Source organism: Plecotus auritus, assembly GCF_963455305.1.
Source record: "Plecotus auritus genome assembly, chromosome: 8".
Lineage (NCBI taxonomy): Eukaryota > Metazoa > Chordata > Mammalia > Chiroptera > Vespertilionidae > Plecotus > Plecotus auritus.
Window position 1 is genome coordinate 123,988,852 of NC_137782.1, and position 27,010 is coordinate 124,015,861.

Sequence of the window (27,010 nt, forward strand, 5' to 3'; positions counted from 1 at the left end):
ACCGAGAGAGCTGGAATATGCAACCTGTTTTCTTGGCAACAGCTCTGAATCTGGGACTAACAGGGATGTGATTTTGAACTGAATTTACACCTTGCCAGCCAACAGAAAGAGGAATTATTGAGTCTCAAGAAGCAAGTGAAATTGACGTTTTTGTTGCCACTAACAGTGGCATCAACTGGGGTGAACAGAATGACAGCACGCACTCTGGTTCCAAATTCTTGCACACTGCCATCATTTTTTTTTCCAGTGTGGCCTTGGACTTGAATTATGAATTTCACTGAAAATTCCTTTGTAAATGATTTCAGGATTCGAGAGGTACTAAAGTTCCCTCCCCTCCAGAGTGATCTTAACTTTAAACATGATGTGAAGGTTTCCACAACTGGTAACCCTTTAAGGTTTTAATACTTGTAGACTCAATTAAAATTAAACTAAAATTAAGATATTATGGTGAACTAATCCACTAAGTCATTGTCAGTAAGACAGCATCTTTGTAGAACTAGCCAAGAATTTTTTCAGGAGAAATAGCCAAGAACACAACCCTGAGTAAATAAGGCTTAAGACAGCAACATGTTTACAAAATCAAAACTTCTTAGCTATGGCCCTAGCACAGTGGTCGGCAAACTGCAGCTCGCGAGGCATATGCAGTTCGCCGCTCTGTTGACTAATGAGTTTGCCGACCACTGACCTAGACTCTTGATTCCAATAATTACAGGCTGTTTTTGTTCCTTGTGATTAAGCCCCGATCCCAGTGGTCAGCAAACTCATTAGTTAACAGAGCAGCAAACCGCGGCTCGAGAGCCACATGTGGCTCGCGAACCGCAGTTTGCCGACCACTGCGGGTTTGGCTCAGTGGATAGAGTATCAGGGTTCCATTACAGTTAAGGGCACGTAGCTCAGTTGTAGACTCAATCCCTGGCCCAGGTTGGGTGGGTGTGGGAGGCAACCAATATGTCTCACATCAATGGATGTTTCTCTATATCTCTGTGTCTCCCCTCCCTTCCACTCTCTCTACAAAAATCAATGGAAAAATATCCTTGGGTGAGGATTGACAACAACAAAAAAATCTTAGTTATGAAGGGAGCCTAGCAGAGACGCAGCAACTTACAGGCTTCTGAGAGAGGCAGTAGAAAAAGAAAGGTGGCTGTAATAAGAAAGGCAGAGAACATGTGGGCTGCCTGCCGAATTCTAATTGGCTCTGGTAATTTGAATCAAGGCTAAGGACAACATACAGACACGGCTGATTGTTTGACAACACACAAATACAAATGACTATTAAAATGTCTGGGAAGCTACAGATTAACACAGTTTTGAGCTATGGAGATACATCTTTGTTGAAGTTTGCCACAATGACAATGGTGGCTAATCCAACTTCCTTATCAAGTTTCACTCAGGAAGAGAATTGTGTATGCAAACCAGTGATAATGGATATCATTAAAGCTTTCACTCCATTGATATCATTCAATTTACTAAACAAACTCATTTTATTAAGGAAAAAGTTATAGCAAGGGAAGTTCCTCAGAATGGTAGTAATCTAGACTCCACACCAAATTTAATGTCTATTCTCACCTTCTATGGAAATTCTGCATCTTTTTTTTCTTCCTAAGTGAGGATTTAACTCCTCAATGTTAGCATTTTACAATCCCTATCCAGGCTCTGATGAGATTCAAGGAAAAGAAAGATAAGTACTTGAAAAAGGGACTGCTGTGTATTGCGATGTTTTTAGGGACCGAAATAAAGTTTCATTTTATGGTAAGGAATGGCCCGTTTAAAGCATTTTTATAGTTTAACTAGAAGCCCCATGCACGAAATTCATGCAAGAGTAGGCCTTCCTTCTGCTGGCTTCCCTCACAGCCCTGGCTTAGTCCTAAAGGACGGAAGGACATCCAGAAGGACATCCGGTCTAATTAGCATATTATGCTTTTATTATTATAGATGAGAAACTCCTACCTGAAATTGTTAAAATAAAAGCTCAGTGATGTCTGGCTTTCTAATGGGCTTATAATCATTAATGTGGACTCAACAGCAGCATGAGAGGACAGCCTGAGCAGATAATTTGTTCCTTCTGCTTATTTGAGTTTTAAATTTGTTCTCAGGACATAAAAACTGGTTCCAGGGAAGAGCAAAATAATTATCTCAGAGCTAACAAACCTTACATTTGTTTTCTAATATATACATATAAAACAGGTTTCTTACCTGTTGTCATTCAGACCAATTTGGAGTATTACTATTTACACATAACTACTTTCTCATTGGTTTTCTCTGAGGAATCCAGATGCTGGTTTGAATTTGTTTCTAATTCAATGAAATTCTTTTGAAAAGAAACACCCATGATGGAATCTGTGTAAAGGATGACTTAGTCATACTCAGTTTTAATCTATAAGGACCTTCAAGACCACATGGAAAGTTCACATATAGAAAAATTCGCTCAGACCCCATCCAAGGTACCACAGGAATGAAGAAATGGGACCAAAGTCTGGAATATCAACACACACTGCTTTTAGAAAACTAGATGATAGAGAGGGAGACAGAAATAGAGAAGAGATAGAATGTCTAAGGGACATGAACAAAAAAGGGAGAAAAAATGGAGTAGGACAGTCACCAGGCACTTTTGCGAACTCCTATCTAATAAAGAGGGAATGTGCTAATTGACCATCACTTCATCACAAAGATGGCTGCACCCACAGCTGAGGCCAAGTTCCATAAGGAGCCTTAAGGAGCAATCAGCAGGGACCTGAGGCTACGTCCTCCCCCGCCCCTGTGGGGCTTGACAGGGGACCTTAGGCCGCACCCCCCACCCGGCAGGGCTTGACAGGGGTCCTCAAGGTTGCTCCCCCTGCCCCAGCGCCAGGCCGAGGGACCTCAGGCTGCGCTCCCTATCAGGTGGGGCTTGACAGGGGACTTCAGGCTGTGTCCCCTACCCTGGCACCAGGCGGGGCACCTCAGGCCGCAACCCCTGCCCCAGCACCGGGCCAGGGGACCTGAGGCTGCAATCCCCTGCCTGGCGGGGCTTGACAGGAGACCTCAGACCATGCTCCCCACCCAGCAGGGCTTGACAGGGACCTTAGGCTGCACCCCCTGCCAGTGGGGCTTGATAGGGGACCTGAGGCTGCACCCCCCTCCTGGTGCCGGGCCAGGGGACCTGAGGCTGTGACCCCCGCCTGGTGGGGCTTGACAGGGGACCTCAGGCCATGCCCCTCCACCCAGCAGGGCTTAACAGGGGATCTCAGGCTGTGTCCCCCACCTAGCAGGGCTTGACGGGGGACCTCAAGGCATGCCTCCCGCCCCAGTCTGGGCTGGGGGACCTCAGGCCACGCCCCCGGTCCTGGCGCCGGCCAGGGGACCTGAGGCTACGCCCCCTGGCTGGCAGGGCTTGACAAGGGTAAGACTGGCTGGGTCTGGATCTAGCCCAATGGGGGGGGTGCTGCCGGGTCTGGGTCTCACGCAATTTTGAGGCGCATGTGGGTTGGTGGGGACTTGACTCTGGGTCCCATGGTGTGCCCCAGACTCTGACAGGAGGAAGGTTTTCATATACATTTTACTAATTTTCTTTAATCTCTGACACTTCTATTATAGAGAAAGGGCAAATAGCAATATTAAATTATTTCCTCTAATTAATCCCCTTTTAATGTGCACAAATTTCGTGTACTGGGCCACTAGTCTAATATAAAAGTCAAGCATTGATTTTTTAACAGAGCCAATGATCTCTTTTTCTTTCAGGTTGTCTGGGGAAAGGAAATTGACTTCTATATGCCAAACAAGCACACATTTTTCCAAAAGCTTTTACACCTACCACAGTGATGGGCATGTTAGTAAGTGTGAGGGGGCTCAGGTTCAGATGGGTCTATATTGGAACCCTAGCTTTGTCATAATCTACGGAAGCCACTTAACCTTTCTGACCCTCACTGTCTTCATTACTACAATAAAGGTAGTGTCTACATACTACAGAGGTTTTTGTAAGGTTTATAGGAAATAAGAAATAAAGAAAAGAAGGTATATAAATGAAAAAATATGAAATAAATGGCCAATTAAGTCCAAATATAAAATAAACATAAATGGGCCAAATGCTCTAATTAAAAGACAGAAATTCTCAGATTGGCCTTTAAAGAGATCCAACACTGTTATCTACAGAAGCCAATTTAAACAATAAGAAACAAAAGGTTGGAAATGAAAGAATGAATCAGTCTACACTAATAGATTTGAAACCTATATGACAGTAGTAAATTCTAAAATATATAAAATACCAATATTAATATAAAAAAAGAAAAGAAATAGAGAACTTGAATAGATCAAAGAATGTTATCGAAATGGAAATGGTAGCCAAAGAGACTTCCTCTCTACCATTTTTCTGAATACACCAGGCATAATGTGTGTGTGTGTGTGTGTGTGTGTGTGTGTATGAAAACAAACAAACAAACAAAAAAACACCCCAACATAAAATAGCAGAGATGTAGCCTGGCCTGAATTAGAAGCTCCTTAAAGAGATATACTGACCTGCTGCTGCCTAGTGTCTACCTGGGGGGAAACTTTTTCCTAAATAATTTTGAAGAGGAAAGGCTTCATCTTACTCTTGGAAAGTCTGCAGATGGCAGGGCACTCTGTGATGGGGAGGAGCACTGTGGCTAGGGCACAGGCAGCAGCTGCTGGGGCTGGTGCTGAGGAGGAGGCGGTGCTAATGTGGGCGGTGCCATGGTAAGGGAGAGGTTTGGGAGACTCTATACCCTGGACTGGGAAATTGTCTCCAATAAGCTGATAAAGGGAGCCCTTGGAGGCCCTGACTTAGCCTTCCTCCTTACATATGCCCTCATGACCTTGGACAGATTACAGACAGCTGTTCCCTCCCACAGGCAGGCCAGGCACATACCAAAACCAGGACCCTGAGCTCAGCCAGGTGATCCTGTCCTTATTATTAGGAATCTGTACATAGGTACAGCTTAAAGACTAAACCTTCTAGAAAAGATATTAGAATGCCCTCCCTAATTAGTGGAATCAGATCTTCACTAACTTCAGAGCTTGTCACTTAAGCTCTTAAAATCTGGGTCTTCTCACAGAGCTTTTCAACACCCCCCCACCCCTATTCCTAAAGCAAGCCTGCCTGCCACCCTAATTTAGTCCATAACTGTGTCAAACTGTTTGAGACAGACACCTTCAATCAGCCTCCATTTTACTCTCATTTACTCTGATATAAAAAAGTAGCCTGAGAATCCCTTTATTCATTAAGTACTTATTAAGCAGCTGCTAGGAGCCAGGCAGGCATGGGAGGTGGAAGGGGGCGGGGCGCAATAGTATTGAACTGAGGAGTCTGACCCCACCCCTCCTGGACAGTGTGAACTGGGCCTCCCATAGGCATTTACTGCCCATAGCAGCACTTGAAATCATTGTTGTGATCAGGCTGACCTCTTCCAGGGTCCTACTACTCCTACCCAGTTGACTGAATTCTAAGTGACACCAATGAACCTATCGAACAAGGCAAGTGCAACTCTCTTTTTAGAATCTAGGTTTACAGCTAAATTAAAGATCATTTCTTGGAAATAGAGTTAGCCAAGTGAATGAATGAATGAATGAATGAGCATTAGATTTTACATTTAATTACTTCACTTGTTTAGCCGTGTACCCTGGTTTGACCAAGGGTGTCTCAGCATTATCATACTTAATCTTTTTTGCTTCCTCAAGAGGAGCTGGCTTCCCCCATCACATTTTCTGTTTCCTTGTTAACAAGTGAGGAAAATGATTTCATCGGCAAGCAAGAATGATTACATGCTAGTGTCATTTATTCTTCAAGTGCCATGTCTTATAAAGCACATTAATAGAGCTTGATATATTTCCAATGTTATTTTCAACTCGTGCAAGGAAAATGACACTAGCCCGTGTCACTGAGCACTTATGATGTGTCAGACCTTGTTCTAAAAGTTTTACATAGATCCCACTTGGTCCTTTTTTAAATTTCTATTTTAAAGAGGAGAAACTGAGGTCAGTGTGATACAACCTGCCTGAGAGGTCTTACAGCAAGTGAGTGCAGGAGCCTGGTTGTGAACATAGAAAGTCTGCTCCAGAGTCACACTTACAACCCCTGTCCTATCTCAGCTTCCCAGAAAGGATGGGTTTATAAAGCTGATAGAATTTGGGCTTTGGTTACAATGAATAGCTGATTCTGAGGACACGGTGAGAGCCTGCCCTATCCGATCAGTCCAGGTTCTAGTCATTCTGCCTCTTTAATAGCCCTAACGCTTGACCCCCTCTTCACCGTTACCCACTGCCATGCCTTTGCTCCGCTTTCCTTCCATTTACTGGCCTGAATCATCTCAATCCTCTCTTAATCTGCTACCTTGCTTGGGCTTTCTCCTCTTTTAATTCCTCTCTAGGTTGCTACCAAAAATATTTATCTAATGTTTAAAATTACTCAATGGCTTCCCATAATCTACCTATGGATTACGGGGAGCCACTAATTCTAAACATATGTAGAGTCTGTCACACTATCCAAGACAATCAGTCTGTTACTGCCTCTCCCCACCTGATCCTCTATGCTCCGATGACACAGAATCAATTAAGTTATTGTGGACCCCCGCCCCCTCCCCAAGTTCCCTCTCTGGCTCTCGTGCTGTTTCTTCCTTGGTTTGTGAGGATCTCTGCAGTGAAAGTCTTGCCTGACTTGAATCTGTCTTCCATCTGTGGCAAGAGCACCCCATGTCTGAGCTGTAGTACACTCTCTCCCTGGGCCAGCTATCAAATCCAAGTTCATACTTTCTCCCTGCTCCACGGGAACACGGCTGGGCCCCTTAAATAGTATTTCTTCCCCTGATGGCCTGATGTTAAGCTTTGTCAGGAGACACTGCTGGACAGGCCACAAAGGAGGAAAGAGTGTGGTCTCCTGGTTCTGTGTGCTTCTGGGGCAGGTTCTGCTGGAGTGGGGAGGGGTGGGGCGATGGTGGAAGTGCTTCTCCAACAGCAAGTAGCCAGCAGCTCATGGCCCTGGGTGACTGATTGTGGGATGACTCCTGAAAGACACCGCTCCATGAGCAGTTTTCTTCAACACCTTGAAGGGCAGGTTTCCAGCAAGTTCCATCCACTTGTGTGGCCCCGCAGTGACTTCTCTGAGCCAGTGAATTAAGAACATATGGGTTCCAGGCTGGTGGGAGGAAGGATGGGTGCTCTCCCCAGAGTGCTCTATCTCAGTCCTATGGGTGGTGGCTACTCCTCATAGATGCCATCTCTATATCCCTCAGAGTTCTCTTGTTACTAGCCAATCCCTTGTTACTCTAATCTCATATTAGAGTTAATAATTATTTGCATTTAACTTTCCCTGCTCAAGTTACTGTGTAATTTTGCTGCCATTATTGGAGAATTAGTCCCCCAGCTCTTTTGATGGGGCCAACCTCTTTTCAATCACCTTCAACTCTTAGCGCCTCACTTCAGGCTTGGATCTGTGGACCCCAGCCTGTTCAATTTGGTCCAAACAATTGGTTCCAGGAAAGGCAAATATCCTGCAATTCAGCAAGACCCAATCCTGAGGTGTCCTTCTCCCAGCCACATCACTCTTCCTCATATCATCCTCAACTGATCGACAATACATTTTAGTTGAGTTCATCTCATCTTTGGCTTTGGGGATGGTGAGGAAAAGGAGTAGTGTTATGCATATTAAGATATCAGCACATCCCATTACCCCCCCCCCCCTCTAAATAATTAACTCAGAGATATACACCGGATTCAGAGGCCAATAGGACTAGGAAGATTCTGGAACTTTTACCTGAGCTATCAGGGAAGGGAATTCCCTCATTCTTGCTATGCTGACTATAGTTAGCAGCTATCTTGAGACTATGAGAAAAGGGCCTACAGAGAAGAGTGCCCTCAGTGAAGAAAATGACTTAGAAACTTAATCCTTATGATATTTTGTGCCCTGATCAACCCTTGCCTGAAGCTATTGCCTTGTGGACTTTTGGTTGCTGAGCCAAAATATTCCCTTTTTAAAAGATCAGGTGAAGTTGGGTTTCTGTTCTTTAAAATGGAAAACATCCTAATTATTGTATTTTCCTTCTAAGTGAGTCCACATCAATGTGCACATATTCCCATCATTAATTGTGCTCTTTCTTAATGTATCTGCCCACATGCCTATAAAGTTTTGAAGGAAGGCTCTGAGTCTTACTTACCTCTGAAGTTATACACTTGGCACACAGTGTCTTACATATAGTAGGCATCCAATAAGTATTTCTTGAAAGGATGACGAAATACACACATTCTGAACAACCCAGCTGCATGAGAGCTCAGACAGAAAAGACACGCTAAGAACATGGGCAGCAATTTCTAACTTTATAATCTGAGACAAAGGTATTTTATTCCAGTTGACTGCTGATATTCAAACACAGGAGCCACATTAGAGCTGGGACTAAATGGGAGACTGCTCAAAGTTAATATGTTGCTGAGGATGCACAAGAAAATTTGATGCTAATGGCACAAAAAGCACAGGTAATATTAGTCACTGTGTCACATCAATGGCCCCAAACAATGGGATGGCCAAATGTGATGTAGCTCTTGGTAGCCACTAAGAAAATATGGCTTTCCTGAGAAGTTGGCTAAGGGGTTACTGTTTTCCATTTTTTCCCTTCCATTTTGTAGAAAATGGAGAACATTGTTATTCTATGCCCTAGCCTGAGGATAGGAAAAAAAAAAAGGTGATTGTTTTCTCTGACACACACGTCTAGATGTGCTCATGTGCAATGCCATCACCAAAGCTGAAAATCGACAATATAACCTGATTACATTAATTCAGAGGCTAGGGAAATAAATACCCCTGTTCAGCACTGATTGAAACGCAGGATTCCTTTAGAAGTCTGAAGTGCCACATGCCAACCTAACACACAATGTCCACTGATTGCAGGAGACACCAGGTGTCTGGCTAGGGAATCAATCAGCAGAGACTTCAACAATAAATGCAATTACCATTCAGTATTTTAAAAAGATGTCTGATGTGCAAATGAGTACTTTAGCTTTGCTCAGCAACATCAAATTCCTATTTTGGTGATAATTCAGCTTCGAACTCTGTCACTCACTATCCCATCACTAGCCTCCGAAATGGAAACAAGTATAGTCACACACACACACACACACACACACACACACACACACACACACACACAAAGTTGGCAGTCATGTGGACCCTTAACAGAATATGCTCAAAATTGGGTTTCACATTAAAGCACACAAAAACACAAGTGTGATAGGAGAGGTAGCATCATATGGACAACTAGCACATCTATGTTAAATGAAGAGATGGACTCTTTAGCAGCCATGGGAATGGGAACTTAAGTTTCAAATATAATCGTAAGGTAACGGGATGCAGATACCCTGACAAATCACACCACCTCTCAGAGTTCCCTACTCTCTACTCCTTGTTAGAGGGTGGACGATTTGGGCTCATGGTGTCTCAATTTGCCAACAATTACCTATCTGGTTGCAGGGCAGGGAGTGGTGGTGGGGATTTTAGGAGACTAACTGAACGATTCTTCATCTAGTCAGTGAATTATTGATGAAGAAACATGAATATAAGCTTCTGATAAGAAGTCAATTCCCTCTACATTCCTGTTATTTACTCAGAAATGAGAAAAAAACAATATCTGGAAAGGACAGCAGTAAAAAATATGCCATATAGACTAAAAGACCAAAATTAAAATGTTACATGTAATGATTAAAGGTGAAATAGCCGCGCAGCGGTTACCACGCAGGAAGCTAAGGACTCACTGTAGAAAATGGTGAGTCCTATTAGAAAACACCCATGTGCCTCATCTATGTTTTATCACCTATATGATGAAAAACACTTTTTTAAAAATTTGGAAAAAGCCTCGATAATGTTATAGATGATAGTTCTAACCTGCTCCATCAAAATACAAGAGATTCTTCATGCTGAAAACAGATCAATAGATGCTGGCAGACAACACTAGTTTGTTTATGGGAGGATGCACTTCTGTGGAAAAAATTAAAAATGCCACTAGGAAGAATTGTATGCCTTGTTCATTTGCAATTAAGTGTTAACACAGTCTGAAACCTTGACTGGCCTGAACTGGAAGTGCGGGCCCACAGCCCAGTAATTCAGCACCAGAAGCTGTAATTCCCCACTTGGGCCACAAGGTGGCCACCTTCCACCGCTGCTCTTCGCAACCAGGCTGTGCTCCAAGTAGAACAAATGTGTGTGTTAGTCTGCAATCATTTTTAATTTCACTCCTGACAATTTGACAGGACTTCTTAATACTACTGGGTTGACCTTTCCAGGATTTTGTGCTAAATCCTTTCTTTAAAATTCCTTTAATCTGCTGTGTTGAGAAAAGAATACAGTAGACTCCATAGGACAGCAGGTTGCAGCGATGTCAGCCAACAGCACTGCTCAAAACAGGTGGGTGGAAAGGCAGGAATGCCCGCAGCAGCTGGTGCCTTACATCACATTGCAGGCTGGGATGTTGTGAGCACTGTCCCCATCGGAGAGTTCAGGGAGGATGTTAGCCTGGCCTCACTCCCCAAGAATGGCTGCCCAGGGCCTTCCACAACAGGGAGAAGAATGACAGGAGGGCTGCACAGTTAATTTCTTTAGGCTCAGTCCTTGTCTCTCCCAGCTACAGGAAGATTGTTCATCTAGGTAGGGATCTTTCTTAAAATGTTGCCTTTGAAGTCTAAGTAGGCTGTAGCGGGGGTGAGGGGCTTTGTCTCCAGCACACTTGTGAACAAAGTTATCCGTTGCCTAAATGATGCATAGGACACAGGTGGGGCTGGAGGAGAGCCAGCCTGCACTGCGGGTGCAAGAGGTTCCAGGGATCCTAGAGCTGCAACATAGTCCCCGTTTACCCAGCACTTACTTTGTGCCAGACCCTGTGATGCCTGTTTCATAGGAATTTCCCCTATTTCAACCTCCCACAACACTGCGGGCTGTCCTGTCATCAGGCCATGTTAACAGGGGAAGTGTCTGAGGTGTCAGGAGGTTCTGTGGTGGGTTACAACATGGCTGCCAGGCAAGTGGACATCAAACCGAGATTAAGCCTAGGCAGTCTCACCCCAGTGGCCAGATGGTTAATCAGAACGCTGTACGTCCTCTCAATATGCTCTCAAGTAGGTAGTCTCTCATACCGCTCACTTCATCCTACTGGCAAGACCCTGCCCTGGCTCTCGCAGGGACTCTTCTCAGAAAACCCTGAGAAAAACTCCCAAGCAAGTGCTGCTCCGTGTCTCTGTGCTCCTCTGCAATAGAGCCCACAAAGCGATCTGCGGTGTGTGAACATGGAACACAGGCCGGAGATGCTGCAATTTGAGGGTTTTCATCATGGTGCAGAGTTTACGCATAACTTAGAAATCTTGGATGCTTTATTGGGGTGAACTCAGAGAAAATATCTGGCCCAAGATTTTTTGACAAAAAAACACTTGTGGTTTTGGAAATTTCTCTGGCAATGACTGAACAAAGCTGAGATGGTAGGTGAAGGGAGAGCAGATTCTCATTATTCATTTCCCACCTCAGCAGCCCCTCATTGTTCATTCCATGACAAAGTAAATGAGCCCTTGAGGGTTAGCTAATAGGGAAAGTGATGGGCCAGGAATGGCCGGAGCTAGGGGAACTAAGCCGGCAATAGGTTGGTTCCCAAAAAAGGAAAGTGCATGGTTCCCTTCATCAGTCCAGGGTTGGTACCAATTGTCCAGGGATAAGATTCACTGAGGGCATGGAAGAGAGTCTCCAGGCAGCAGCCATATTCCTAAGCACTTACCTTCATCTTAATTGATCTGGTTGAAGCATCTTGATTGCAACTAGATCCCAGTCAGTAACTAGGAAAACAGAGCTGTCCAGGACTGGGAAGGTGGCCTTGGCCCCTGATCCAGTAAATTGGTGAATAAGGTAGGGATCCATTTTCATTAGGAAACAAAAGAGGTAAAAGGAACCAAAGAACTGCGACAAGGAAGGCACATATAGTGGAGTTCTATGGGTTGGTGGGGTACGTAGATGCCACAGACCCAGCCCAGGTATGACAGGTATCAGGTATGGTGTGACAAGATTGATTCTAGCTATGGGATGTGGGGCCTTTTTATTGCCAGACGAAGACAGGCTCAAAGCCCATATATCTACATAAGGGCAGGCTGGAGAAGGGAACAAAATATACTCAACATGTGGTCCATATTAAGATAGGCATGGGTGGTCATTGGCCAGCTAACCAGGAGAGCTGGCCTAGTCTAAACTACCACATGGAACAGCATTGCTCTCAATTTTAAGACAGGGCCACACCAGGTACATTGTGCTCAGCCTGTGCAGCCTGCATGAATGCAGGTTTGTACTCCAGGAAGTCAGGGGGGAATCTAAACTCTGTGTTTCAAAGGAAAATAATGCAAGTGACTCTTCTATAAATTTTAAAATAGATTGTTGAATCAACTGAACTATAGGAAAAAGTTGGGGGTATACCACAGGGGTGAATGACCAAGTGATCTAGTGAGCACTGAAGTCTTTTGTACAGTTCAGCGCTGTAATATACATGGTCAATATTGCCGCCCACATAAAGCAAGCGTTGGTCAACTCTACATACGTACAATTTTCAGATGAGATAAAAGTCTCATGACATCTGCCATGTCCGCCAGGATGAGCAAGCGAGTTACAGCTGACAGCAAAGCCCTTGCCGCCCGCACCATGGTGCCACGCTTCACGGATGAGCACGGGTCATCAGCAAACTCGGAAGAGGCGATGCGCATGGTCTCACCTGGAAGACAAACACAGAAGGCACGTGGGTGGACAGGAGGCTCTGAGAATGGCATGCCTGAAGGTCTATGCATGGATGATCATTGTTCTCGTTGCAAAACTACAAATGACCACTCCTGTACTTGCAACACAGCAGAACCTTTCACGTCAAATGCATCCGTGCACATGGACAGGTGCTGTGGGCAAATCAAGGTGCTCATTTCCCATTTCCCATTGTGGAATTCTGCTCTTAGCATCAATAAGGAATGTATTTAAGTCAATTTGTCTGATAGTTGAGATGAATTTGCCCTTACCTTAATCATGCACACTCTTCATTTCTCTAGGAACCAATGATATTTACTAGGCAGCTAGTTGAGGCTACTGACAGTTCAGGTCCAAAATTTATTGCTCCACACAGGAATGAAACTTAAAAGTTAGGTCTCATTAACTTTGTACCCTTAATTGAATTACATAGTAACCGATTATAGAGATACCCTAATTTAATCTTTTTTCCCTCTCAGTTCAGAATTCAGAGCCAAGACTAAAACTGTAAGAGGAAGTTTATTTATTTAGAGTCACAAAGGTAGTAGGCATAGGAGAAATGGGCTCAGGAAACAAGTTACAGAGGCAAAAGAAGGGCCCGCAGAGCTTAGGAGAGGCAAGCCCTACTTTAGTCTTTTAATACAGTTAGGGACCTATTTTCTAAAGTAGAGAGCACTTATAAGACAACTGAACTAATCCAGCAAATGTTTACTGAGTACATACACACTTGTTAGATTCTCCACTAGGTAGTGGAATGACAAAGGTGACTGAGAATGCCCTGGCCTCATGGAGTTCACAGTCTAATAAGGAAACCAGTTCTAAATTCATACTCAGAATGCAATGATTACATGCCATAACAGACCTATGATTATGAATGTAGGCAAAAGAGAGGAGGGAGTAATTTACTCATTTAGTGTGATTCTGGGGGGAAACTCTCAACTTTGATGGATGGGCTTGGAAGAACTAAGAGGTTCACTGGGAAGACAAAGATGGGAAGGGCACCTTAGACAGATGAACAGTGCAGGAGGCTGGGAAACCTGGACTGGGCGCTGAGGGTAGGGAACGGCAGACACGAGGAAGGCACAGTGAGGAAGGGGTTCCGGGGAAGAGGTGCCAGTGCTCAGAACGCTGTGGAAGAGGTTTGGACTGTGTCCTCTGCAGGGAGGGAAGTGACAATAATAGATTTTCATTTGAGCTGCATTGCATAAATAAACTGGAGGGGACAGAGCTCGCGCAGAGAAACCTGTTAACAGGGCAAATGAAGCTGTAATCGGAGAGCAGTAATGAGGGTGAGGCCTGGACCAGGGAAAAGGCAGGTGGTACTAGGAGGGAGGGAATATTGATGAGATCTTCATTAGAGAAACAACAGATCCCGGGATGGATTAGATGTGGAGGACAGAGACAAAGAAGGTGAAGTGGATGGTGAATAGTGACACCATACAATTGACAGGTACATATTTGCACAAAGATTCCAGGAATGGGAACCAAAGGGAGATCATGAACTAGGATGAGTCTGGGCCCAGGGCAATGGGGTGGATATCCACCTGGGGCAGCGAGGACTGCTAGGCATAATGAAGCCTCCCATAGCAGAGCATACACAGGAGCATAAAACTTCAATAAACTAGAAGAGTAGAGTTAATATGACCAATTATTTCATGTAGGAGAAAACAATTCATTCAATATTTTCTTTACAGACATGATGACTTCTCATCTATTAATCAAAACCTAGCTTATTTAAATAAAGTCAATTCAATCATCGAAAGTCTGAGTGCACCGTAATTTATCCTAAGATACACAGGAACATTTAAAAACACATCTCTTTCCATTTCACAGGCAGATCAGAATATAATGTGACTTGTTCAGTTAGTGTCATAGTGCTTTCAACCCCTGCAGTGATGCCTTTACATTTGGGACATGTGGGTGCGTCAGGAAATACATTGTGCTGTTAGATTTTTAAAAGAGACTACAATCTACAATAAGCATATTATGTTGCTAACCAGCTTATTTTTTTTTTTAATGCCTATGCACCAACAAATAGCTTGATGCATAAGAACAGATGGGGAGAAACTTAAAAATCCATTAGGGTGCTGGCACCATGGTGAATTTTCATGATGCATGGCCCTAGAGGACAACAAAAGTTTAAGATGGAGGCTCGCAGTTAGGAGCTACATATTCAATCCAAGAGTCCCACCCTTGTGGCAGGCTCACACACAGTAAACCTCCTTCTCCTCCCGGCTCCTCCAACAAACACATTAGCCAATAGCTATGTAGTCGAGAGAAGAAAGCTACCTCACTGCCATTCTGTACAGTGCAGCTAGAAAGAACATTACACACCAGGGCAAATCTAATGAAATTTTGAGAGGATCACCACAGATATGGGTAAGTGGAATGGATCCACTCATTCAAAGAAAAGGGAAATTTGTTCTGCACATGAAACTAGGGAGCCACACGGTTGGTCCCAAATTCTGCAGATTACATTGATATGAGCCACAGCTTGGGTTAGAGCAGTGGCCCTCAGGTAGGGCGACTCTCAGCACAAAGGCACCCTTCCCAGCATGTGGAGGAACCATGCCTAAGCAAACGGATTTTCAAGCTCAGGTTTTCATGGAGAGGGGCAGGAGAATGGCATGTCAGACGCTGGCCATTTGGTCAGCAGTACAGCTCCAGAGCCAATGGGTGCCACATAGTAAAGAGCTCATAGTAAAGAACTTGGGGCCCACAGGCAGCACCCATGGAAGAAGCTCAGGAGATGAGAGAGAGAGAGAGAGAGAGAGAGAGAGAGAGAGAGAGAGAGAGAGAGAGAGAGACCTACTAGTACATTAGTAAATGCGATTCTGCAAAGGGAAATCTCATGCTAAATTCTAAGATTTTTTCTAAGATAAATAGATGTTTTAATTCAATTTAAATTAAAACTAAAAAGTCATTTTAAGCAGAGACAAATGATGTCATGTTATTAAATATTTAAAAGGAAAGCAATCCAAAGTTAGCAATAACTTGAATGCGTTTTATAACCATATAGTTTTAGGTTTATGAATTAAAATGGAAATTTATATTACAAAATGATAAGCATGTTTATCTGGATAAAATTAGCTATTTTCCCAGGAAACTGCTTTTCTATAATACCAAAATATTTAGCTAAGAAATAACATGCCTATATAGGAGAGGGAAGGGAGCAGTGGAAAGAGGATAACAGATCTGCCTGTTTCTTTTGTAGATATCGTTTTATTCAATCTCCTTTACTTGATTATAGACCTAAGCACAGAGCACTGTTTCTATGGTAAAACCTTTGAGCTCCTCAAGCCACTTTCCTTGGTTGGAAAGAAAAGAAATTAACATCTCCAAATAAGTGACTGAAGGGAAACAGTAACAATTAAATTGTATATAGTACTATTATATAAATAACATTTTAAAAGATTACATATATATATATATATATATATATATATATATATATATATATACACACACACACACACACACACACATATACACTAGAGACCCGATGCATGAAATTTGTTCACTTGGATTGGGGGGGGGGGGTCCCTCAGCCTGGCCTGCACCCTCTCGCAGTCTGGGAGCCCCCAGGGCATGTCCAACTCCTGCAGAGGCAGGAGAGGTTCCCGCCATGGCCGCTGCGCTTGCCAACTGTGAGCACAGCTTCTGGCTGAGCGGCACTTCCCCTGTGGGAGTGCACTGATCACCAGGGGGGAGCTCCTGCATTGAGTGTCTACCCCTAGTGGTCAGTGCACATCATAGCAACCAGTTGTACTGCCGTTCAGTCGATTTGCATATTAGCCTTTTATTATATAGGATATACTCATAAATTTAAAAAGACTACATTGTTAAAGTCACACAGACCTACAATTGTATCCCAAGTCCACCCCAACCATTACTAAATATGTGCGCTTGGTGATGAGTCAACCTTTGTGTGTCAGCCCCTGCAACTGTAAACTAGGGGTGGAAATGATGACAGCTGCCTCGTAACTGTGATTTAGGGGTAAAGGTTGGAGATGATGCATTCAAAGTGCACAGCACAACCAGGACTGCAACCAGGACTTACTCACTATCATCACTGATGCCCCTGCAACCACCATCACTGCAATCCTCTCCAGTAAAGAATTGTTGGTGAACTGCTCAAAGTTTGGAAGTGTATTTTGGTTGATTTCACTCCTCATATACACAATAATTTGGGAGCAAGAAAACATCTGCCCAAAAGATGCTTATTGCTTTAAGTCAGATTACACCCCTCCCCGCCCCAAATATGGTGTTAGTGTTTGGTTTTCAAATCAGTGATTGTTTTGGTTCTTATGCTACACTAAAGGCATTAGGATGGATAGGTAAGTGAGCATACACATGAGATGGCATCAACTCAAATGTGGAGTGAAGCAGGACAGTAATAATCAATGGAAGAGAGGGCTGCCATGCAGAGGACCTGGTCTCAGGAGCCGACCAGCCACTTAGGAAGCAGATCATGAACCAAGGGCATGAGTGTCATGTGGCTCATCAGCCTGAAGGGCAGCCTGCATTCCAGGTAAGCACTCTTTAAACACTTGACAAATGAACCACTGGAAAAGTGTGAGAAGCAAGGGGAAAGGTATGGTGCAAAGCTAGGTTCAGAGAAGGAAGAGTGAAGGCATGGAAATCTCAGGAAGTAGATGATTCTAGAATCTAGAATCTAGATGCTGATGAGGATGTAACTTGCCCTGTCTTTGCACTCCTTCAGCAACTGCAGGTACTGGGCTGATCCCCTGGAATCATACGATGAAGGCTGGAACCACAGTGAGAAAGGAAATGAAGAAACATGCAAGCCACAGAGCAAATGTAATGAAATAACCAGAGCAAGAGTAGAATAAGACATACAAAGCCAAGTAGGGGAAAACAAAGCACCTACCACAGGCTGTGTGGTAATTTACATTGTCAATGTTTTTATTATAAAACTAGTGGCCCAGTGCATGAAATTCGTAAACATTAAAAGGGAATTAATTAGAGGAAATATTTTAATATTGCTATTTTCCCTTTCTCTATAATAAAAGTGTCAGAGATGAAAGAAAATTAATAAAATGTATATGAAAATCTCCCTCCTGTCAGAGTCTAGGGTGTGCCACGAAACCCAGAGTCAAGTCCCCGCCCACCCGCAGGTGCCTTGAAATCGCACAAGACCCAGACCCAGCCGACCCCACCCCCATCAAGCCCCTCAGGGCGGGGGGCGCAACCTCAGGCCCCCTGTCAAGCCTGCTGGGCGGGGGGCGCGGCCTCAGGTCCCCCAGCACAGCCTCAGGTCCCCTGGCCCCGACACTGGGGCAGGGGACGTGGCCTCAGGTCCCCTGGCCCCGGTGCCGGGGCAGGGGGCACAGCCTCAGGTCCCTCGGCCTGGCCTCAGGTTCCCTGGTCAGCCTCAGGACCCCTGGCCCCAGCGTGAGGGCACAAGGACCATTTGCATATTATCTCTTTATTATATAGGATAAAGATTGCTCCTTTGGAGAACTGAAAACCATAGATAATTAAAAAGAACCAAAATGGCATACACCATTCCAATATCCAGAGACAACCAACCACCAGGGAACATATGATGAGCAGTCTTCTAGAAAGTTCTCTATGCCTATATTTTTAACCAGTAGTTATAATATGTAATATTACAAATGCACATTCACCTTAGTCTAAATACACATATTTTCATTTGTCTGGTTACATAAATTACCTGGCATAGAATAGTTAATGTTCTTGCAAATTTCCTCATTGCAGAATTCTTAGAGCAGATGAGAGAAAAACAGCAAAAGGTTCCAATCCTCTTAGGGAAGGTTTGTTTTCTTTACACAATAACCCACGCCTGTCTTAGAACTTTTCCCACACATATTTTCCTCAACGTCCAAATTTTAAAGGATACTGAGAAATAGATCCTGTTCAGCAATGCAGGAAAATGCAATGTGATTTTAGAGAAGAAAGCAAGATCAGTGAGGTATAAAACCTGACCATGGCTTTGCAAAGCCCTGGCTAGTTCTGTTCCCTAAACTATGCATCGTCATCGAGCCACACACTCGCAAAGCCAGTGCAGGGATTAATGTAACTGAATTTTAGGGTGGTAATTGAGTAGACAGTGGACAGCTTTATTTTTACCATTTTATCATTTTTATTATATTGTAGAGTCTATAAAGGCAAAGCAATGTTTGAAAGCCACTTACTGCTCTGGTTAGCTAATTTTCAAAGCAGGTGGGAAAAGGTTCATCTTCATTTGAGATAAAGCAAACTGAAATGTTAAATGAATGGTCAATGTGGAAAACACCACAGAAGTTACAGTGTTATTGGAGGCAAACTTGACATAGTACACCATGCCTCTTGGTTCCTTTTGAGAAGACATAGGTGAGTGCTCCTTTGATAGGAATCATGCAGAACTGGGTGATGTGTGGGAAAGGATGACTTGAGCGGGTGTTGATTTAGCCAAGGACCCCCTGAACCCGCATTAGCAAACACTGAGGAATCTCTGCTTTGGGGATGGTGCCCACAAGGTGATTCAAGACTCCTTCCATTTTAAGATCTAGTAGGTTGTGTCTATTTGGAGTTAATACATTAATATGTGCTCTCTGATCTCATTCCTAATTAGTATAGTTCTCTTTCATTTAGAGCTTACAGTGTGCCAAGGGTTGTTCCAATAGCTTTACATGTTTTAATTCAATTACTGCTCAATGAAGTAACTACTTACATTGTCACCATTTATACCAAAGGAAACAGAAAAGAGAAAGGGAAGGGTACTCAGCCAAGGTCAAACAGCTGGTAAGCGATGGGGCCAGAATTCAAAGCCAATTTGGCTCTAGAGTCTATGCTCTTAACAGCAGTGCTTTAGAAATGTTTTTTTAAAATTCTGCTGACTGTGTTAAAATTATTTGTTTACATATCTCTGTCTGGACCTCTATTATGAGTTGAAGACTTGCACATTATTCTATTTAGTTAGTGGAGTATTGTAAGAAAAGAAAGGAGAGAGGAAGGAAGAGAGAGGAGAGGAGTGGGGGGAGAGAGAGCCAGAAAGGAAGGAAGAAAGGAAGGGAGGAACAGAGGAAGGGGAGAACTAAACAAAGACCTTTCTACAATTATTCCCAGGCTCCACCGCTCCCCATTGTCTCTTATCAGGGCTGATTTATGACTGTCGGTGCCTATATACATTTGAGTCTTCACCCCTTTCCCAAGACTGTAAGCTTGGTCAGAGTGGAGATCATAATTGCAGCATGTTGATTTCCTTTTTTTATTTTATTTTTTATATATATTTTATTGATTTTTTACAAAGAGGAAGAGAGAAGGATAGAAAGTTAGAAACATCGATGAGAGACATCGATCAGCAGCCTCCTGCACGCCCCCTACTGGGGATGTGCCAGCAACCCAGGTACATGCCCTTGACCGGAATCAAACCTGGGACCCTTCAGTCCGCAGGCCGACGCTCTATCCACTGAGCCAAACCGGTTAGGGCTCCTTTTTTTAAAAAAAAAGATGTTTTTATTGATTTTCAGAGACAGCAAGGAAAAGGGAGAGAGAGATAGAAACATCAATGATGAGAGAGAATCACTGATTGGCTGCCTCCTGCACACCCCCAACTGGGGATCCTGCAACCCAGGCATGTACCCTGACCCAGGAATTGAACTGTGACCTCTTGGGCCAAAGGCCAACGCTCAGCCACACCAGCCAGGCAATTTCTTTATTCATAGTATTTAACATGTATTTGACAAAGTACATTTACTCAGTAACTATTGAGAGGAGCAAAGGAAGGCCTGCCTGGCACCTAAATTTGAAACAGATCAGATTAATGCTGACTCAAGGAGAAAGGCCCAAAAAAAAAAAAAAAAAAAAAAAATCCTGAGTGCTACACACTTAATGAAATAATAATTTGAATATTTCCTTCTTCTTTTTCAAAATTGGACTTGTGATTTCAGCCAGCAGCCAGGAAGCTATAGCACTGAGAAGGGCAAGTGCTAGTAGAAGCAAGTAACTTCTTTGTTTCTCCTTAGTTTTGCCCAGATAGGCATTTGCTATTAAGAGAAAGAACTGTTAAAACATTCGAGATTTTACCGAAACCAGTTTTGCTCAGTGGATAGAGCGTCAGCCTGCGGACTGAAAGTTCCCAGGTTCGATTCTGGTCAAGGGCACGTACCTTGGTTGCGGGCACATCCCCAGTAGGAGGTGTGCAGGAGGCAGCTGATCGATGTTTCTCTCTCATCGATGTTTCTAACTCTCTATCCCTCTCCCTTCCTCTCTGTAAAAAATCAATAAAATATATTTAAAAAAATAAAAAAAAACATTCAAGATTTTGAGAGAGCAACCATGCTTTTCACCCCAGAGTGGCCATTACTCAAACTCAGGATTAGGGGGAAAGGTTGACAATCTAAAATTTTCAGAGGCCCAGCAATGATGAAATCATGTATTTTCTTAAGCAAAATCTGCCTTAAATAAGCTCCCTCCTGCAGACCCTCTCATTTCTAGCCCTTAAAGTTGAGATGTTTTTATGACCAGAAAGCAAGATAACTGTGGCCTAAATATGTGAAAATGAAAAGAAGAGCCTTAGGTGCTTATATATTTTTTAAAAGCAAGTATCATACAAACCACATCAAAACCATGTAAATATTATAAAATGAGAATGTTGCTTTTTCCTCTGTCTTTTCATCAAGTGTAGTCCTTGGTAGAGGACTCAATCTTTCTTCATTTTTCCATAAAGCTCTCTGAGCAAATGAGACATTAATTGAAAAATGAGAGAAGGCTGATGGATCCACAGTCTCTGAAGGGACTGTGGGACTAGAGAATTTCTGATCAGGGTGGGCCCTCCTCATGCATCATTCAACACCTCACTTTCATCTGACATAGGAAGACACAGAATACACCCAAGGATATTTTTGCTGGAAGTCAGACAGTTGGGGTGGGGCCAGTGTTCTGGTCTCCTTACATCCCAGTTATGGGCTCTGGGCAAAGCCCCAGAGTGGCTGGGAAGCCATCAAAGCATCATGTGATGCCAACAAATCAAAACTTCCCCCTCACCTAATAAAATCCCCAAATACCCACATGACCTTGTTACAGCCCCGCCTCTGGAGCTAGAGCAGATCTAAAGACAAAAGTGCATCCTCTTTTGGTCAGGCCCAGTGTTCTTTACCAAGGTGGGTAATGGAATCTGTCCCAATGCAAGTCCCTCCGTTTAAGATATGTTCATTATACAAAAGTACAACAAGTGTCAGTAACTGATGATTAAATGTATTGAATGTTATGAGCTATTAAACATTGTTAGAGATGGTAATGTGCCACCTTGCAGAAGGCACAGACCATTAAGCATATGGATTTTAATGATTTCAGCTGTAGCCTTTTTCTGGTTTGAGAGGAAAGGGGATAAGGTAATTTTGCATTGTTGTCGCCAGAAAAATCAGCAAGCTGCAATATGGCATATTTCACAAATGAGATCTTCACAAAGACCAGTTAAATGTAGCAAAAGCCACATTCCATAAAAAGGTGATTACTGTCTTGGAATACAGTGGAAAACCATAAATTTGGAAACATTAAATGGAAATATGCTACGCTTAAGAGAAAAACAGAAGATAGAAGATTAATATAGAACCCAAAGTCACTTAATATTTTCACAGAAATTAAAAGAGTTGATAAGTATGTAAATTTCATTCTACACAATAAAAGTGTTTCTGAAATAAGAATACTGTATCATATATATATATATACTAACATATATATGATACAGAATACTGTATCATATATATACTAATATATATATACATATATTTAAAGAAAGCCTATTGTAAGAAATTAAAGCTGACTATGTCATTCAAATCTTAAAATCTGATCATTTTGATGTTTTTACCCTCAAACCAGTAAAGAAAATCAGATTTCTCCATGTTGTATTTTAAAACATAACTTAATTGAGTTGTAATTTTACCACACCATTTACAGGTTTATAATACCTACTAGAGGCCCAGTGCACAATCTCTCACAGTCCAGGACCCCTCAAAGGGGTCCTTATCACTGCAGCGGAGGCAGGAGAGGCTCCCGCCACCTCCGCTGCACTAGTCAGCCATGAGCCCAGCTTCTGGCTGAGCGGTGCTCCCCCTGTGGGAGTGCACTGACCATCAGGGGGCAGCTCCTGTGTTGAGCATCTGCCCCTTGGTGATCAGTGTGCATCATAGTGACTGGTCTGTCCTCTGTTCAGTCGATTTGCATATTAGGGTTTTATTATATAGGATTACTTGGAACATTTTTTGTTTTGTTTCTACTTTTAAAATGTGTGGAAGAATTTTCCACCCTTAGTCAACTTTTCTCATATGAGAGTTGTTCCTGTGTTTTCATTTAGCCAAAGACTACATCAGACTTTCTATTTTACAGTATAGCAATTTCAAGCATAGTTTACCTGCAATCTATATGGTGCAGTTATATAATGTGCTTTCTTTATGCTTCCCATTTGCTTTTCTTTTTTTTTTTTTTAATCCTTACTCAAGGATATATTTGTTGTTGTTGATTTGAGAGAGAAAAACATTGATATGCAAGAGAAACATTGATCAGTGCCTCCTTTACATGATCTGACCTAGAATTGAACCAGCAACCTAGGTATGTGCCCTGACCAGGAATATAACCTCACTACCTTTTTGGTGTATGGGACAACAGTACAATCAACTGAGCCAACTGGCCAGCCTCCCGTTTGCTTTTTTTTGTATTTATATGTTGGCTAATATGAAGCCTGTGACTCAAGTATTTTTTTTTTTTTAGTTGTACTAAGGACAACTTTGAAATACCACAGTAACTTACAAATATATTTGTACATAAACAGAGTGTCAAGACATCCAAACTGGTATAAAAAGGCTTAAATCATATGTACTAACTTGGAAACAGTCAGTTGTGAATTTGTGAAAGCATATCAAAAACAGATTTCTAAAGAAATTAACTACAATTCAGTAAATTATAGAAAATGAAACTCAGAGTAACAGATCCAGCTTCTGGTCTGGACTCTGCCCCTAGTTGGCTGTGTGACCTTGAGCAAGCCCTGTAAGGTTCTTGATATTTGTCTTTCTTCATTCCTCCACTGGGTAGATTTAGCCAGTCTGAGAGATGGCAGAGACCAACTACACATGGCCACCCCACCCCTTAGCTCTCAGGTAGATTGATAAAGTACAAAGAGTAAAGATGAGAATGTCCCAGACAAACACACTTTTCTTTAATTAGTTCCTTGGTCCCATACTGGGCAGGTCTGGGCCTCTCGATTCTCTTGACATTAAGGCCTAAATGAAAAGTGGGCTTCAGGGTTCTAGGACCCCTTTCCAATGGGTGATTTAGTTTTCTCTAAAATTTCCAAATGAAAGAAACCCCATCTTATCATACCAGTTTCATGAAATTGGAGGGAACTATAGAAAGAAAAAAGTGAAGGCTACAGAAAATCAGTGACTATTAATCTTTTCTTTCCTTCCACTGGAAATGTGATCCACTACCTCTTTCAAAATAATCTTGGGTACCCAAAATGTCAGGAAACATACAAAATTATTTTTTAAAGTATGCTTAAATTTCCAAACCCCCAGACATAATTACTTTTAAAAAACATAACACTTTAAAGCACGTATCCAATTCTTAAACTGAAACAAAGTTGGATAGATGCATTATGTTCCCTGTGTTAGCAGACCTCTTGGTCACTCTTTGGTCAGTTGGACTCATCCTCAGCTTCTATTGCCAACCTCAGAGTCTTCCTGCCTTTTGCAGGAAGAGCGGCCCACTCTGTGCTTCTTAGTGTTTATTTCCTTTAAAATAAAAGTGGGAAAATTGTACTAATAACTTGAAAAATTGCCCTATATGCCCTTGCCAGTGAAGGTAAGTGCCCAGTCTCTTAGTAAACAAATAACTTGCTAGAAATTAATGAACTCACATTGAGAGTATTAATTTAACCTACCATGTAGGTCTGCCTATAGAGAGAGAATACGCTGGTCATGGTGATGTTAATATTCCACTCAGCATGATAGCATAATGATTAATAAACTAACACGGAATTTTAAAGCAACGGCACAATGTTGTTTAATTTCTACATCACTTACATATTATGGAGATGGAGTGTCTGAACAGCAACTGCCCTGGGGCACTCTGCGAGATATCTGTGGTAAGTATGGGAACTGGTTTTGACAATGAAGGGACCCGATTTTCAATTACTACTCCTAACAGCAAGTGGTTCTTCAAACCAACAGGAGTTTAAAGGAAAGGTTGAAGAAGAAAATACTGATGTCAAAGAACCTATAGGTATGAGGAATTTATGTTAGAGACAGAAATGAAGCAGAACGGAGCATTCCTGAGCTTGCCATGCACATGTTTAAGTCATCTCCAGATAGTTGGTATTCATGAGGTAAGTAGTCATGAAGAAAAAGCAGGCATCCAAGCACATTGGACAGGAGACCATGGCAGACCAGGCTAATTCAGTCCAAGCCAACACAGAGGTCACCACCTGGTTACCTGGGTCCAAGGCTGTTACTAAGATTGAAAGAGGCCTGTATGAACCTACTTTGCATCCTTTTATAGGGTGTCCTATAAAACAGTGGGCAGTCAACTATATTTAATTCTCAAAACCGATTGTGGGTTCAATCATTTTTAATAGATCCCTTTGTTATCGTCACACAATTCCAAGTTAAAGAATCTTTTCAGGATTCAATGCATGAGCAAACACAGGCTTGTCACATAAACGCCCACTAAGTGTGCCATATTTAAATACCCTAGTCAAGGACTTGGCATAGAGAGCTGGCAAAACCAGTAAATGGAACCATTTGTAGAATTTAGCCTCAAGGCTTCTTATGCTTCATGAGCAGATACACATCATAATTACATTTGAGAATCCCCAAGCCTAATAATTTTCAATAATCAACAGATGCAGCTTGATATCATTTCCAAAGATGGCAGCATTGCAAAAATCTATTTTGTCCTCCTCTATGCTGTATGGATCTCTTCAATGTAATTAATGGTACTTCCTCACATCTAGTTACCTTTGGCTCATTGCCTTCTTCCCCAGAGTCTAAAAACAGATGAGTAAATGATATCAAGAACCCTTTCCAATTTTGGGGACTGTGATACTAAACACAATAACAGATACTACTTATAAAATGCTTCCTATGTACCAGGCACAATGCTAAGTACTTTGAATATATAGTCTTACAATAAGATGGACAACATTATCTCCATTGCACTGATTAAAAAGAAGGTATGGCTTAGCTTTAAAAATTAATTTGTCCAAGGTCAAATGTACACACCTATAATTATGTTGTAGCAATATTTGGAAACTGATCTTTCATAATCTGTACACTAAAATCATGTCCTCATGTGCTCTAATTTTAAACAAATAAAATTATGAGGGTAACTAAAGTAAGCAGGATAATTTAAAGGGGAGATAGCCCTTGTCTCTCAGTGTAAAATCAGACACCTAAGCACTTAGTCATGTCTTGATTCATAGATGTCTAACTAACAATACTGTGGCTATCATGTGATCGATCCCATGTCCATTTTTTCCCCTAATTTAGAGACAACTTTAGAAACTTCTTTATCCTAGAAATAGCCAACAGTCCAAGGGTAAGCAAAAGCTTAGGACTTCTTTTCAACTATAGAGAGTAAAGCTTTGCATTGTGATGCTTCCTCCAGTCAACATTTCTTCATTGAGACTGCAGAGATATTTAAAGAACTGTGTTTCATCTCTAAAAACATATCAGTGAAGAACTTGGACTTAGACTTCTTGAGCTTAAGTCCCAGTTCAGACATTTTTTTCAAAAACATGTGTGCCCTTGCGCAAATTACTTAACTTTTTTAAGACTCATCATTAAAATGAATAAAATCACAAGCCACGTCAAAGATTGAGGAAAAAAAATTAAATGGAAGGATGTGAGAAACTGAATAGCAGAAAATATATCTCCAAAACCTGTGTAAATGCATGTGAAACACAGCAAACAGCCTTATAAATGAAAGGGCAATACCTAAGCAAAAAATAAAAATAGAAAATGCAGCTTTGAAATAAAAATGGTGACCCAATTTGAAACATTGACCATCTTAGAATTATCTGCACTCTCAACAGGTAAAAAGCTAGACCTAGGAAAGAAAAATGTCCTGATTGGAACTGTAATGTCCCACAAAATAAAATTTAGATTCTTAAAGTGCTATATCAGTGAAAATATTAACTAGAAAAAAATGTCCTTTGACAAACATAAATGGTAAAGAAACATGTCTGTACCAGCTCAGAAAAAAATGAGGTGGTTCCAATTATATATATATATATATATATATATATATATATATATATAT

The 27,010-nt window shown here is 42.2% G+C and overlaps 1 protein-coding gene across 4 annotated transcripts in view; it reads right to left on the minus strand.

Moving 5' to 3' along the window:
- Positions 1-27,010, minus strand: part of CTNNA2 (catenin alpha 2) — a 1,121,468-nt gene that overhangs the window by 780,479 nt on the left and 313,979 nt on the right. For all 4 annotated transcript variants that reach the window (XM_080682951.1, XM_080682952.1, XM_080682954.1 and 1 more), the window contains exon 4: positions 12,544-12,710. In XM_080682951.1, the coding sequence (XP_080539077.1) occupies positions 12,544-12,710 (167 nt within the window). The remainder of the gene's footprint in view (positions 1-12,543; positions 12,711-27,010) is intronic.